The sequence below is a fragment of the Chinchilla lanigera genome, unplaced genomic scaffold, assembly GCF_000276665.1.
Source record: "Chinchilla lanigera isolate Chin_1 unplaced genomic scaffold, ChiLan1.0 scaffold00002, whole genome shotgun sequence".
Taxonomy (NCBI): Eukaryota; Metazoa; Chordata; class Mammalia; order Rodentia; family Chinchillidae; genus Chinchilla; species Chinchilla lanigera.
In genome coordinates, this window is record NW_004955403.1 from 51,313,005 (window position 1) to 51,329,177 (window position 16,173).

General features: G+C 37.1%; 1 protein-coding gene across 6 annotated transcripts in view; it reads left to right on the forward strand.

Moving 5' to 3' along the window:
- Positions 1 to 16,173, forward strand: part of Hmbox1 (homeobox containing 1) — a 177,703-nt gene that overhangs the window by 113,458 nt on the left and 48,072 nt on the right. For all 6 annotated transcript variants that reach the window (XM_005373788.2, XM_005373783.2, XM_013514363.1 and 3 more), the window contains one exon: positions 7,314 to 7,424. In XM_005373788.2, the coding sequence (XP_005373845.1) occupies positions 7,314 to 7,424 (111 nt within the window). The remainder of the gene's footprint in view (positions 1 to 7,313; positions 7,425 to 16,173) is intronic.

Genomic DNA, 16,173 nt, shown 5'->3' on the forward strand with positions numbered 1-16,173 from the left:
TTGCCAGGCCAGTCATATTTTGACAGCTCACTTAGAATGGTGTTTAGGGAACTCCAAAACTGTTTTCTCCTTTCCATTGCTTCCTAGGCCAGACCCGGTTTTCACTGTAATTTTATTAATTTTGAGTTTCAGACCTGCTGTGATGCTATTACAGCAGATCCCATGTCAACTTAAAATGTCACATAAAGCATTTTGAATCAGTTTAGGACATCAAAGCAGTCAGGACAGGGCAACTAAATATACAAGAAAGAGAACTTCCAGAACTGCTTCAGAGAATGGCAAGAAGAGTAGGGTAAGTGTGTTCAAAGCCAGGAGGGTTATTCTGAGGAGGATTGGTGGCAATGTGTCTTTTAGTATAATAAATTTTTAAAACTTTAAATACACACCATATTAACTGATCATACTTCGTAATGTCTTTCATAATCAACCTCAGAAATCACAGACCATCATTTCTGCCACATCTTTTGGCTGTTTAAACCAACCCTGTTACAGTGTTAGAGGTGATTATACAAAAGAAGAATGACCCAGAATCATCTTACAGTTGCCTGTTGCACTCTGCTGTGTCCTCAACTTTTGGAGCCAAGAGTGACTACATGCTGCCCAGAAGTCTCAAAGTAATACATTCTAGTTACATATGGTTTTTGTGTAATCATCTCCTGTGCTAACTTAGAGGGCTCATACTAAACCATGGTGGAGCTTCTATTTTCACCCTAGGGTTTTATGGTGGGTTAGGGGGCTTGTTTGTTTTGAGACAGGGTCTTACTATGTAGTACAGGCTGGCCTTGAACTCACTATGTAACCTAGGCTGGCCTTGAATTCACAGCAGTCCTCCTGCTTCAGCCTCCCAAGAGCTGGGATTACAGGCATGAGCCACTTCACCAGGCTATGGTTTTGGTTTTTTACTTTTCAAAAACTTAAATGTTTTTATATTTTCAAATTCTATCTATAGTGTGATCTGATTTGTATAATTATTTATCTCTTTATGTCTGTTGATACTGGAATGAGGGTTGCTATTTCAAAGTAGTGATAATTCAGGTGTATATTTTTATTTATTTACTTTGGCAGTACCAGGGATGGAACTCAGGCCCGTTGCATTGAACTATACTCTTTCACCATCCCTTTGAGACAAGGTCTCCTTAAGTTGGCCTCAAACTTGTAATCCTCCTATCTCAGCATGCTAGGATTATAGTTGAGAACTATATCATGCCTCTCTCAGTGTGTGTTTCTTTATTAGCTTTCCTCTTAATTTTTGCTCTTTTCTCTGAATTTTTTTTAAAATAATGAATATGTATTGTCACAGACCATCATTTCTGCCACAAGAAGAAAGTCAATCTTAAAAAAATAGTTCAAAATATTTAGTAATGGGGAGAAGGTAAACAAGCATTCTCATCACTATTGCTTAGAGTATAAAATTGAATATGATATTTTCTAGGGGACAATTGAGTCATCTTTGGCACAAGATGCTGTTATACTGTGAATCAAAAATCACATTCCTGTAAATCAACTCTAAAGAAATACTCATGTGAACAAAGAAAGCATCTTTATATAAAGTAGCCTCATCGTTTGTAATAGTACAACGTCAGCAACAACTGAATACCCAGTAACAGATGTTTTAATGCATTAATAAATGATGGCTGCCATATAGTTATTGGAGTGAGGAAAGTTTATAATGTTCTACATGAAAAATTCCCAGACATTATTTGAGAAAAGTAGATTATTTAACATGTATAGAACCAAATGTATATTTTAAAAAACATACTTGTGTGTATGCATGCGCATAGGTATTTATGTATTAAATACATGGGGAAAGAGTGGATGGGTACACACCAAATAAAGATACCTCTAGGACAAGAGATGAGAGAAGGAGTGAGAAGGAAAGGAGGGTTTTTCTCTGTGTTGGTGACTTATTTAAATTTTTGTAAAGACTCATTATGTTTTAATTTAAGACATTTAAACAAATCTTCCATTATAGAAGATAAACTATAGTTTGGTTTTGTTGTTGTTGTTGTCGTTATTTTTGTCTTTTTTTTCTTTTTGAGACAGGGTCTCACTGTACAGTTCAGGCTGGCCTTGAGCTTACTTTGTAGCCCCGGCTGGTCTCGAACTTGCAACAATCCACGTGTCTCAGCCTCCTGAGTGCTGGGATTGCAGGCTTGCACCACCATACCTGGCCTGGTAAATTATAGTTGATAGCAGTTTTCAACTAGAAAATTGCTTAAAGAAGGATGTTTCACTTTTTCAACTGTAAAGTGATATCCTAATTTTTTTTTTTTTTTTTTTTTTTTTTTTTGGTTTTTCTCCAGTACCAGGAACTGAACTCACGACCTTGCGCTTGCCAGGCAGCCGCTTTGCCACTGAGCTAAATCCCCAGCCCCTGTGATATCCTAATAAAGAAGGAGCTAATCATGAGGATTTTTATAGTTTGTTGCTCTTAAATGGCCTGTTCTTTTTATCAACATTATTGCAGTTTTGTAGGTAAAGGAGGAATGAGGACAGGAAAGAACATGAGTAAAGTTTTAGGAAGATAAAAGTGAACGGATTTAGTAAACTTGCAAGAGTTAGGGGGTGGGTTGAAAAGTAAAATTGACATAGGGATCCAGGAAGAAGCACAGATTAAAAATGAGAATAATGATGAAGCTTAGTGTATTGAGAACTTGTGGGAAATTTTCTTTGATGCTATCTAGTGGAAGATGTGAAAGAAGAGTCTGGTGCCTTGAAAGACTTTGGCATTTAGATGACATTTTACACCATGATTGTTGATGATACACAAAGAACATTGTATTCAGTGAGTAAAGATACTGGACTTAAAAGATGTAACCCTAGTGGCCACTAGTGTGTGGGAAGCTAGCAACAGTCCCTGAAGTTGGCTGAACAGATGCCTGCCAGGAGTTGCATCAGCATTCCAAGGGTGAAGATGATGTGAGCAGTCAGCAATGTCACACTCCACAGGAAGTGGGAGAAAGTGAAATGTGACTTTGTAGTGCAGTGTAGGAGACTTTGAGAAGAATGGATTGTGGTGGAGAGCCCTCTAGTGGGAGGGGACAGGTTATGTGAAGAACTGGAAAAAGTCTGATAAAACCAACATTCAGAAAAGAAAGTAGAGTTCAATGTGATTACTTTCTTACCGGAGAGAAATGAATCCAAAAAAAAAAAAATTAATCAAGGATCACTTTTAGTCTCTTGCGGTATGTCAGTTATATGTAAATTGTTCTGCTTGTTAAAGGTAGAAAAGAGATTTTGAGGAGCTAAAACTTGTGGACGATTTCTTCAGCAGTGGGAAGTAGGGGGGAAGTCAGAGTAATTTGCTTCTAAAGGGAAGTAGCAAAAACAAAGCAAAATTGACAGTAAAGACTAGCTGGAGGAACTCTGAATGCCAAGCTTAGCTGAAGTTTCAAACCAGTCCTGGAAGGATAAGTTAATAGAAACTCAGCATAAAGTTCCTAGGAGAAATTATTTTAAAACATTTTCTTTTGTATTTTTATTTTTTATAGTACCTCTTCTGGAAAAACTATCTGCTTTGTTTGTTTTTTATGTTATGTGAAAACTAAAACTTATAAGGAAGAAGTTCTTCATTTCTTCATGCAAAAGATGATACAAGAAATAATACATATCACCTTCCTCTGTGCCTTATTAAATTCATAATAGCACATAGAGAAAATTGTGAAACAACATATGTATAAATAGTTCATGTTGATTACCTCGGAGTGTAGAAATAGAGTAGAAAGGCAGAAATTAACTTTCTTTGCACTTCTTTCATTTAGTTGGAATTTTTATAAAATAGCCAGTAAAATATGTAGTATTCAGAATGGAAAGCTAAAAATTAAATAACACATACTTATAGAAAGATTAAGAACAATACAGAGATAGAAATGTAGGAAAAGTTTTCACTATATGTTGTATATCTATGTTTATATAAAAGATTTTGTTACATAAAACAGAATGCAGAGTATATAAATACATATATATATTTGTATTTATACTTCTGTATTTATATTGTGGATATCTTTCCATAATGATAAATCTTCATTTCAATTTTTAAAACTGCATAGAGGGGCTGGGGATTTAGCTCAGCGGCAAAAGCGCCTGCCTGGCAAGCGCAAGGTTGTGAGTTCGGTTCCCGGTACCGGAGAAAAACCAAAATAAATAAATAAATAAATAAAACTGCATAGAGCTTTAAAACTTTTTGGGGGGAAACTTTTAAAAATTTTAGATGTGCGTACAGAATAAGATAGCTTAGTGACTTTTAACATGTGAAGACACCTACATACCTACGCTGCAGACCAAGTTAAAGAGCATTGCTCTCCCCGCGTTATCCTTCCTTACCTCGTTTCCCAGTCTTCAGCCTTTTCCCTCTGCATCAACAGTTGGTTCTGATTTCTAGCCCTATAGATTAATTATTTACTTTTTTAATTTTTTAAAAGATGAGTCATATGTTTGTGTATGGCTCTTTTGTGTGTAGCTGGCAACATTAGTTTTGGAGTTTATTCAGGTTATTGCATATAGCAGTAGTTTATCCTTTTTTTTGTGGTATAGTAGTCTAAAGTAAAATTTATGGATATCACCATTTAAGCTGATGGGCACTTAGTTTTTTTAATTGGAGACTAGTGTACAAAGTAGTCATTTGTTAACCTTCTTATACATGCTTTTTGCTACTGTATATGTACATATTTCTGTGGGTGTATATACCTAGTAAACACACTCATAGGTCCGTGTGTATGTAAGTTCAGCTTTAGTTAATATTGTACAACTGTTTTCCAAAGCCATTTTACTCTTATATGAGAGTTCTCTATATTCTATATACTTAGTATTGATGGCTTTTTGGTTTTGTTTTTGTTTTGTTGTTTGATAGCTTTTAAAACATTAGTTTAAAAATTTGTTAGTATTTGGTTATGTAAATATACTATAATTTTCTTTTCATGGACTTTTGCCACCTTCTCCTTCCTTGGCGTAGCGTAACCTGAAGAGCTGTCACAGCTATTGGGCCCTGTAGTTTGTTCTGCGTGATCTCACTGTGTAAGGAATATTAAATATTGAAACAAACTAACAGAACTGATATATTTTTTCTTCTTAACAGATCTTCTTTAAATTCCCTATTTTTTAGTTGTGTGATACCAACATGAAGAACGCATGTAAAATAGTTTTCTTTTGTTGGCATGAAAATCAATTTTGATTTCATTGTACTAAATGAGCGCCTTTTTTAATTATTATTTAGAAGCTGTGTAAAAAAACATATCATGATGTCTGAAGCTATACTTTTGGTGAAAGTATTGTAAAATACGTGGCTGATTTAATTGCTTGGAATAATTAGCATTCTCTTAGAACAAGCATATAGTTCTAGCTGCCAGCACCTCTGTCACATGGACCTTCAATCCACTGGAAAACTGATCTGTGAATTACTTGAGAATATAATCACTCAGGGTTTGGAAAACTATTTGAAATTTGCCCTTTGAAAGTGAAAGATGTTTCCAGTCAGGGAACCTTACTTTACAGTCTTTCTTTTGACACTGTCGTCCCCCATTTCCTCAAATCTTCTTAACAAAGAGTTCTAAGTGTGTGAAACTCTAGTGCTTGTTTTAATGAATTAAATGTGATTGCCAAACCTCCTGCTTTTTCTCCTGTTAGGAGGTGTGATTACTTCATGATAGCCACTCTTCCTATTCTGCATTATAGCTTTAAACAGGTGTTGTCCCAGGTGGTATTCAGTAATATCCAGCTACCATAAGTAATTGCTTTGGAGGGCTTACGATATTGGTAACCCTCTGCCATAGCTGAGTGGTCTTTTGGAAAGTACCTTGTGGTCTTTCCCCATACTCTCTGCTTTTGCTAGTTTTAACTTAATTATGTACTTTTTGGAATAGCTATAATAACCAGAAAAAAAATGTAATTCTTACAGTAGTTAAGTTTTAGGCATGCTTTTTTTTCCACTTTCAGATGTAGAGATTCTTTACATTTTTAATTGTTATCAAGAGCTTCTTAGTGATAGCAGAAAACTACTTTATATTCTGTTCCTTTGCACGGAAGTATATGTGTTATGTCTCAGTTACTTTTCTCTCGTTGCTGAGACAAAATACCTGACACCCAGATTTAAGGAAAGAAAGGTTTATTTAGCTCACAGTTTGTAGAGGTTTCAGTCCATACTTGGCTGGCTCCAAGGCAGGGTGGCACATGGCAGAGGGCAACAGTTCATAGTGGCAGAAAACAGCAAAAGGAACAAGAGTGAAAAGCGAGGAGCAGCAGTGAGCAGGCTCTTTCCCTGCCTTATATTGCGTGCAAAGTATCTGCCCCAGGACGAGTGTAGCACTCACACCCATAGTCCCAGCATTGGACTATGGATCAATCAAAAACCGTTAGAAGCCCACACCACAACTGCTTGAGGCTTTGGGGGGACATCCAGACACAAACCATAACATGTTAGAAGAATATTTTTAGCTGCTAAGATTTCTTCAGAGTTCATAGTGCAGCATTAAGTCTAGAAGTCTGCCAATTCTTTTTTGTACTAATGGTAATGATTGTAAATGATACCTAAATGAATTAACAAATAAATACCTAAATGAATTAACAAATAAGCCAAAAACCTTATTGAAGACAATATTTTCAATGACCTCGCCTTTTCTAGCTCCTGATTTTTAAAAATTAATTTATTTTTATTTAGTTTATTTATTTATGAGACAGAACCTCGCTGTGTAGTCCAGGCTGCTTGAACTCCCGTTGGCCTCAAACTCACAGCAATCTTCCTGCCTTAGCCTCCTAAATGCTGAGATTACAGGTATGCACCACCATGCTAGGCTTACTAACCCCCTTTTTTTTCCTTGTCAATATCAATAATGAATTACAAAACTTACTGACTTCATTTTTTTTCACTCAGTATCTGTTAAAAGATGGCACCTACAGTGCATGAAGGATAAGCTTTTGACAAATTGGGGCTGGGGATTTAGCTCAGCGGCAAAGCGCTTGCCTGGCAAGCGCAAGGTCGTGAGTTCAGTTCCTGGTACCGGAGAAAAACCAAAAAAAAAAAAAAAATAATAATTACTTAGGAATCTCACAGTTTATCTCATATTTATGAACCTGGTTTGGAGATTAATTTAGAGGCCATGGTAAAGTCTTAGTTAATGAAATGCTTTGCCCACCAATAGATAATCTCTGAGTATGGCCTCACCAATGCAGTCAGCCTACTATGAAGATATTGGCACAAGTTGCACCATCCTTATAGAGTGACACAAAAAATAAACCATCCTTTAAGCAAGAACCATCAGAACCCTCACTAACTTCACTGTTACTTCAGTGACCCTTACAAGCTTTTTTTTTCTATGTAGGTATCAGTCAGAGCCGGATCTCTCATTGGCTGTTGCAGCAAGGATCAGACCTCAGTGAACAGAAGAAAAGAGCATTTTACCGATGGTATCAACTTGAGAAGACAAACCCTGGTATATATAATTTTCTTTTTTATTCATTGCATCTGAAGCAAGACAAATGCAATTGTTTCATTGAAGTTTAATAATATATATTAGCAAATATATTACTACTTCATTACTTGATCAGTATTTTAAAATTGAGATTTCTTTGTCTTTTAATCCTTCTTTCCTTGTCTTGATTGCTTGAAATCCAGTATATATTAGCACATATTTTCAAACAGTTGCATTTCTTTTTTTTTATAAATGTCTATTGAAAAGAAACTGTACTTCCACTTCATGGTAACAAATGAAAACAGAACACATCAATTACAAGATTATTAAAATATAAAATAATGAGCTGGGGGTATAGCTCAATGGCATAAGCTCCTGCCTGGCAAGCGCAAGGTCGTGAGTTCGATCCCCGGTACCGCAAAAAAAAAATAAATAAAATAAAATATAAAATAGTAATAAATGTCACCTCAAAATTTATAAGACCTATATATAGAAAAATTATAGAGAAATTAAAAATTTCAAGGAACATTTTAAGGTGAAACTCTTAAAGATAACAATTTTCTATGAAAGTCCAAAAGACTTAAAATCATTAAAACAATTTTGAAAAGGAAGAAAAACCTTTGGAGGCAAACAGCCATGTTCCAAGGGCTCATCAGTCTCATGTGGCTGACGACTACCATGTGAGACAAGCAGTTTCAAGATGCAGTTGAAGCAACACTTTGAACTCAGTGCTAAGTGCTCCTCCCAACAGACATCACTTCTCCCATGATTCACAGCAGAACAAGCCAGACGGAGAGGGACACAAAGTTGGCACCTAGTCTGTTTAACAGGCTAGGCTGATAGTAAGGGTTCAGCTGGGTAGCCAAGGAACTGTGCCTAGAGGTTGTATAAATCTGGTCATATTCCAGACAAGCCTTTGAACTCAGTGAGCGATTGGTGATCTCAAGGGGAACTGATCAGGGTGTCCCACCATATGCAGGGCAGAGGAATGATGAATTTGAAGGCTAGGCACAAGTGAACTGTTTCAGGCAGTCAGCCTCTGCAAGAGAAGAGACTTTTGTCTCTTGACTTGGCACTTAGAGCAGAACTGACATATAACCTAGTTATGGTTGTTGAGGCTGAGTCCCACACTGGAGTTCCAGGACGGACTCCAGACACTGGCAGGGACTAGAAAACTGGAAAGAGGACTGAGTGCCACTCAGACGGTAACAGTATTCCAGCTGACTATAACACTGTGGAATGAAGAATTTCTATTCTGAGAGTCCAGTTTTTAACACTAGGCTGGTAGTAGTTTTCTGGAGCTGCATTTTTAAGAGTTGTTTTGCCTTTTATGTTATTTTGTACTTAAGTTTCTCAGAACTAGAACTAGGTTTTTGGAAAATTGGAGCAAGTGGAACCTAGGGTGCTGAAATGGGAAAGGATCACAAGCATTCATCCCCTTGATGGTAAAGATCTGCTTTCTCTATGAGATAGTACCTTCTTTTAATAATAAGTTCCCTGAGCTGGGCATGGTGGCACATTCCTATAATCCCAATATGTGGGAGGCTGAGGCAGGAGGATTGTAAATTTGAGCCCAGCCTGAGCAACTTTGTCAGAGTGTATCTCAAAATAAAATGAAAAGTGGACTGCGGATGTAGTTCAGTGAAAAGGCTCTGGTTTTAATGTCCAGTACCAAAGAAAAAAAAAAAAAAAAGTAATTTCCCTTCACTGGTTGTGGTGCTTATACCTGTAATCCCAGCACTCAAGAAGCTGAGGCAAGAGGATCACCAGGCCTGGCTGGCCAGGACAACAGCGTTCACCGCCACCACCAACAAAAGAACAGATTCCCCTACTTGTGTGCATTTCTGTCAAGACAGTTGCTTTGCTGTCACTTTCCATTTTTTGTTTCCTACTTACTCTCTTTAGTCAAGTTTTCTATAGGACACAATTTAAAAGTAGCTATAAAGGGTGAGTTCATAATTACCAGCAAGTAGGTTTTGTTATGTTAACAATAATTGAATATTAGCAATTGAAAGTTTTTAAAAAATTTTTCTGTGCATTTCCATAAGAGCTGATGTGGCATAGAACTCTTTCTGGTTAAATGCAGTTTTATTTTGTTGACTTTAAAATAACCTTTGATTTTGGCTTAACAGTAGTACTGTTTCTTCTTCTTGTGTACTTCAGAGGTCCTGTTATTATTTAGAAAAGATGACTGAAAATATAGTGACACCTAAATACAGCTTATGCACTTTCTATCTGCTCAGCAGTCACTTACAGCATATCACATTCTTCTTTGCAAGTCATTACAGAGCTGATTAACATCCATCCAACAGGTTAAATATGGGATGACTATACAGTGGAATACTACAGAGCTGTATAGCTATTTTTAAAGACACTATATGAATTAAATTTATATGTAGTAATGTGGAATTCAGAGGTTTAAAAAATAAAATACAAAACAGAGTATAAGATATATTACTATTTACTTACAAGAATATACCCGCATGCACATGCCTTATATCATATGTAAGTGTGGAAGCTCCCTGGCAGGCTACCTTAGGAAGTGTCAAGGATAGCTCAGTGGAAAGGAGCTGAGTGACTGGTCCTACAGGGTTGGTGGGGAGACCATTAACTATACAGACTTCTGTACCCTTCTGAGTTTCTCCCATGTACTTATACAGTTAAAAAATACAGACGACAGTGGGCAAGGCAGCACTCCTATAACCCCAGCACTCAGAAGGCTGAGGCAGGAGGATCACAGTGAGTTTGAAGCTAGCCTGAACTACATACAAGGATCTTGTCTCAAAACTAAAACAAAAAATAAAATAAAAATAAAATAATAGTAGAAAATAATAGTAGAAAAATATACATGAATTGTAATGGAAAAGAAGAAAGAAGGACCAAAAAGAAAACTAATCTTCTTTGTCAATTTCAGGATTTAAAAAAAGAAGAACCTAGGTTCATATGGTCCAGACCTGCGTGTTTGTTTTTTTTTTTTTTTCAGACCTACTGCTTTTGACAAGTAGTTCTAAAGAAAATAAAATGTTAGTGATTTTTATTAATAGGTAATTCTTGGTAAATTTCTCTGTCTTCAGGACAGGGGGAATGTAGATAGTAGTATATGTTTGCATATATTCAGAGGGAAAAAAAGCAAAATTAGAAAAATCACAAAACAGAACAAATTTTTCTCCTTTGTAAATTTAAGTGTTTAGAAAACCAACAAAACAAAACAAAAAAAGTGTTTATATATTCTCTTTCTGTTCTATAGCATTTTTCTTTGTATACCCAGAGTAAAGTTCTCATTTTCAACCCCTTCATTCTAGGTCACATTTAGGTTTTCTCTTTCTCCTTCACTTTGTTTTTGTTTCCTAAGACTGGGTGTCACCATATAGTTCAGGCAGTCCTTGAACTCACTATGTGGCCCAGGCTGGCTTTGCAGCAATCCTCCTGCCTCAGCTTCCCAAGTGCTGGGATTACAGGCACGTGCCACAATGGTTGGCTGTACATCACTTCCTTTTTTTCTAAGGTTCTTTTTTGTTTTGTTTTATTTTTTGTTTTTTGAGACAAAGTCTTGCTATGTAGTTCAGGCAAGCCGTGAGCTCACATTGTAGCCTAGGCTGGTCTTGAACTTGCAACGATCCTCCTTCCTCAGCCTCCAGAGTGCTGGGATTACAGGCATGCGCCACCATGTCTGGCTTTAAGATTCTTTTTATGTGGACTCAAGGAGAAAAAAAGAATTTAGGTTATTTTTGCTGATAATACAATGACTATAGATACAATGTAGTTCTCTGATAAACAGACTCATCATCAGAATTTTCCAGCCTCACCGAAAGCCTGCCAAGGCTTACGAATAAAATAGACTGGTAGAAACCAATCAGATGCATTTTGTCTTGTTTCTTATGAAAATATTTGCAAGAAAAGCCTACTCTTCAAAAAGAAATATGTGCTAAATTCAACACAGTTGACATAAAACACCCTTTATTTAATGAAATTAAGCTCAGAAGTCTTTTCTCCTGTCTAATTTAAACAATACTACAGCAGGCAAGGTTTGCTGAGTAACTCTTGACTCATGGCACTGATTCTGAATACTTCTAAATCAAACAAGTTTGCCAGGAGGCTGATGCAGCAAGCACATGAGGTAAACGTGGAGCCCAGAGAGATGCCCATTCCGTCACACACATGCTGGGGAAACGTGTGGCATGGGAAAGATGAAGATGACTTTGGGAGAAGAATGGGGTTTAGACTTGCTAGGTGAAAGTGCAAAGTTTGGTTTTCATGGGAACTCAGATGTACTGTGGGACAGTAAGGAAACAAGTAATATGCTTTTCCTGTATGGACCTCAGCCAGCCCAGAACTTCTGTGTTTATCTGCAGAGTTGTCTTAGGTTTTTCTGCATCATTTCTATACTCAAATATCTGTATATTCCTGTCAGAGTCAATAATTTTGGGCACATTCTTGGGTTGTTCATTATTCTCTCTCTATTTTGACCAAAGCAAGATGAACTAGGGTTTTTAGAGGAAATCTGTGTTTTTTGGAGTGTTTCCAGAGTGCTTTTTGTGCTATCTTAAACAACTACTTGGTTTTCAGCAAGAAAAAAAATTCTCCAAAGCAGCATGACATAAATTTTTTCATGTGATATAAATTAAGTATGTTTATAATTTTAGGATTATTTAGTTTTTTCCTTCTTTTTGTATAAGCTGTCTTGGTCTTTTTTCAAAATAACCAAATCACTACTTCTCTCCCTATCTTTCCTTCTTTTTTTTTTCCTTCTTGACCAATTTTGCCTAAATTTTCTTCTTACAGAAAATCTTTACAGTATAAGATACTGTTATTTAAAAGCTTAATAATATATCAAGAACCATTATTATTAGCTAGCTTATTTATTTCATCTTAATTAAGATTCTTAATTATGATTAGCCTTAAGGTTAATTAAGGTAATCTTAAGATTCTGTCCTGTTTGTGTGTGTTCATCATCCTGCTTACCTAACAGAGCACTCCGCAGTTACAGTTGCAGCAGTCAGTTGGGATTCACTGACCTGTTGCATCCCCTACAGCCTGAAACTCCGTCCCTTCCCGAAGGCAGACCTTGGGTGAGAGGACCCCTTCCTCATGCACTCTGTCTTTGACACCATCTTGGCCAGCCGTATCAGCCCCCTAATTCCTGTCTATGTCTAAATTTTGTTAAATGAATTAAGCCCAGACATACACCCAGGCTATTTTGGCATAGTGGTATCCTTTTTCTTGAACTGCTTAAAGAACAGTTTCAACCTGCCTGGCAAGCGCAAGGTCGTGAGTTCGGTTCCCGGTACCGGAGAAAAACCAAAAAAAAAAAAAAGAACAGTTTCAGTTTAAGAGTTTCAGAGTGGATAGCCAGGAGCATTTTCTTTTTCTCTGAGAGAGGCAGCTAGAGTGCTTTTTGTGTAAGAGAAACCCTGTGATATTTAAGCTTGTGCACCTGACTTACTTCACTTACTGTGTTCCCAAGTTGCATCCGTTTACCTATGAATGTCTCATTTGTCCTTCTTTAGAGCAGAGTAGTACTCCATTGTGCACTAATACCACATTTTCATTCATCTGTTTATGGACATAGACACCATTTCCAAGATCTAGCTATTATAAATTGTGCTGCTATAAACATGGGTATGTATATATCTCTAGAATGTGATGACTTTAACTCTTTTGGGAAGATACCTGGGAAGATAGCAGGGCCAAGTGGAATTTCTATTTTTAGTTCTTTGAGGAATCTTCACATTGATCTCTATAGTGGTTCTGCTAGTTTACATTCCCACCAACAATGTAGACAAGATCAGGCGTGTTCAGGGTGGAATTGCTGTAGACCCACCAATGATGTAGAAAAAGTTCTTTTTTTCCCCACGTCTTTTCCAGCAAATGTTATTTCATGATTTTTTGACCATAGCCATTCTTTCTGGGGTAAGGTGGTATCTTAATGTAGTTTTGATTTACATTTCTGTAATGGCCAGAGACATTGAACATTTTTTCATGTACTTATTGGCCAGGCCAGAAATGTATGAAAGCAAGGGTCAGCAAGCTCTTCCTCTAAACGTCTAACAGCAGATATTTTAATTCTGGAGGTACATTATCTCGTATAGCAGCTGCTCAGCCATAGTGCAAAAGCAGCCATAGATAATATGTAAATGAGTGAGCATAACTCTGTTCCATTAAAACTTTATTTACAAAAATAGACAGTGGGTCCTAGTTTGCCAACTCTTATTTTAAACTATGAATCACTGTGCAACACATTTGATCTTTTGAGAAAAAGTTAAAATATTTCACATCATATACTACATGGAATTACATATGTATAAAGGGCTGAAATACTAAGAGAAAACTATAAAAATATTCTAATGATATTCAAACCCACTAGCCATATAAGAAGGATTGGCATCTTTGACTGCATGAAAAGATCACAAAGTATACCCTAAATAAAGATAAAAGGCAAATGACAAATTGGAAAATATAATTATGATCTGTGTGACTAGCAATTTGATATAGTTTCTACACAGCAGTAAGATAACACAAAAGAAAAAGGGACAAAAGGTACAGAAAATACAGAATGGTCAGTAAACAGGGGAAAATGCTCATTCTTACATAATCTCTTTATCTTAAAAGGAAAGGTTCTGGTGCTAAATTTGTAACTTGAATGAACAGTACTCATCACATTTAATGTTTTGGAGGTTGTGGGGAAATAAACAACTGGAGGTGATTTTATTAATTTTCTATTATTATACAGCATATTACCCCATAATTTAGCACCTTAACACAGCAGATGTTTAATTCTCAGGAATCCAGGAGTGATGGGACTTAGTGGTTCAGGCCAAGACTTCATGAGGTTGCATTCAAGCTGTCATCAGGGCTGCAGTTGTTGTGACTAGATACTCCATGTGCAAGATGTTTTACCTGGAATCTGGCAGGTCCCAGTTCCTGACAGAGACAGCTGTTCCTCAGAGACTTCACCCTCCACTGTCTTAATAATTTTCCCTTGATAGGTGACCCGAGAGACAGAGAAACCAAGACAAATGCCACCGCGTCTTTCCTAATCTAATCCTTGAGTTGATGTACCATCACTACTGTATGCTGTTGGTCATACAGACTAATTACAGTACAGTGTGGGAAGTGACTATACACAGGGTGCATACCAGGAGGCAGGGGTCCCTAGGGTTCCTGGAGGCTGGCTGCCACATGACTGTGTTGGACTGTATGCCTCAGGCCTTGTTTCTCTGGCAGCTCGGTTTTCCACATGAGGTCTGTTGTAGCAGGAGTATCCAAGATGGCTTTTTCTCTCAATTGACTGGCACTTGTGTGGCAGAGCACCTGGGACCTGACCAGGTCTCTGGCATACCTGTGGCCTCTCCACATGGCTAGCTTGAGTTTCTTAGGGCATTATGGCCTCTGCTCGGTCAGACTTCTTTTAAGGCAGTGAGTCAGCACTCCAAGAAACATAGGAAGAACTGCAAAGATTCTTATAATCTAGCCTTGAACTTTTCCCGTGTTCTTCTCAAGACTTAAGGACCCAGATTGAAGGGCATGATTACCAGCAGGGATGACTAATTGTGCATGTCCAGTGTTTGAGCCTATGCTAGGAAGTTACGATTGTGAGGGATGATGCTGGCTTGTTCTCAGTTGGTAACGGTGAGGATAATAAAAATTGTTCCAGGGACCGGGGATATAGCTCAGTGGCACAAGTACCTGCCTGGCAAGCACAAGGTCCTGAGTTCGATTGCCGGTACCAAAAAAAAAAAATTGTTCTGCTAGCTAGTATTTTTTTTTTAATGGTACTGGGAATCTAACTCAGGACCTCAAGCTTGCCAAGCAGGTATCATGCTACTGAGCTGTACCCCCCAGACTTGATACTGAATATATTTTAAAAAATGAAATTCATAGAAATTGCCTATGGATTAAAAATGTACTGTGTGGGAGAAAGAGAAGTCAAGGATGAATCTGAGATTTTTGAGATGAGCAATTTTAAGAATGGGGATCTGTTTACTAAGATTGGAAAGAAAGACTCTAGACAACTGTTTGAAAAGAAAAATCAGGATTGGTTAAGATACTGGACATCTGTGTAAAAAACTACGTAATAAAGATGTAGCCATTTAAGAATGGGATTGAGCTAAGAATGGCAGTAGGCACCTTTAGTGCCAGTTACTTGGGAGACTGAGACAAAAGGATCACTTCAGCCCAGGAGCTTGAGGCTAGGCTGGGCAACATAGCAAGACTGTGTCTCAAAAAATACCAAAATAAAAAAGAGGATCTGTACTACTAAATTAATAGCTACTGAAATAGAAACACTATTCACGGTTTCACTGGTAGGTAGGATAGAATATAATTCCTGTTATGGAGAAATATGCTTAGTAATATAGGATTATTTTTAATATATGTATTAATATGTGTAATACAATTTCTAAGCTGTCTTTCTAGGGGTATATTAAGAGTTTGGATTAAACCATGGGCAAAGGGAACTTCCTGAGATTGTTTTGGGGTTTTTTGGTTTTTTTTGTTTGTTTGTTTTGTTTTTTTTTGATCTGTGAATTGAATCCAGAGCCTTCACATCGAGCCACATCTCTAGCCATTTATACTGAGTAGGGCCTCATTAAATTGCCCAGGTTGGGCTCGAACTTGAAGTCCTCCTACCTCAACCTGCCCGAGTGCTGGGATTATAGGTTTGTACCACTATGCCCAACATTTTTTGAAAGGTTTTGATGAGAAAAGTGATATGATCATAATTATGCTTAGAAGGATAAATTTATCAGAGGAGCCAGAGAATAAACTCAAT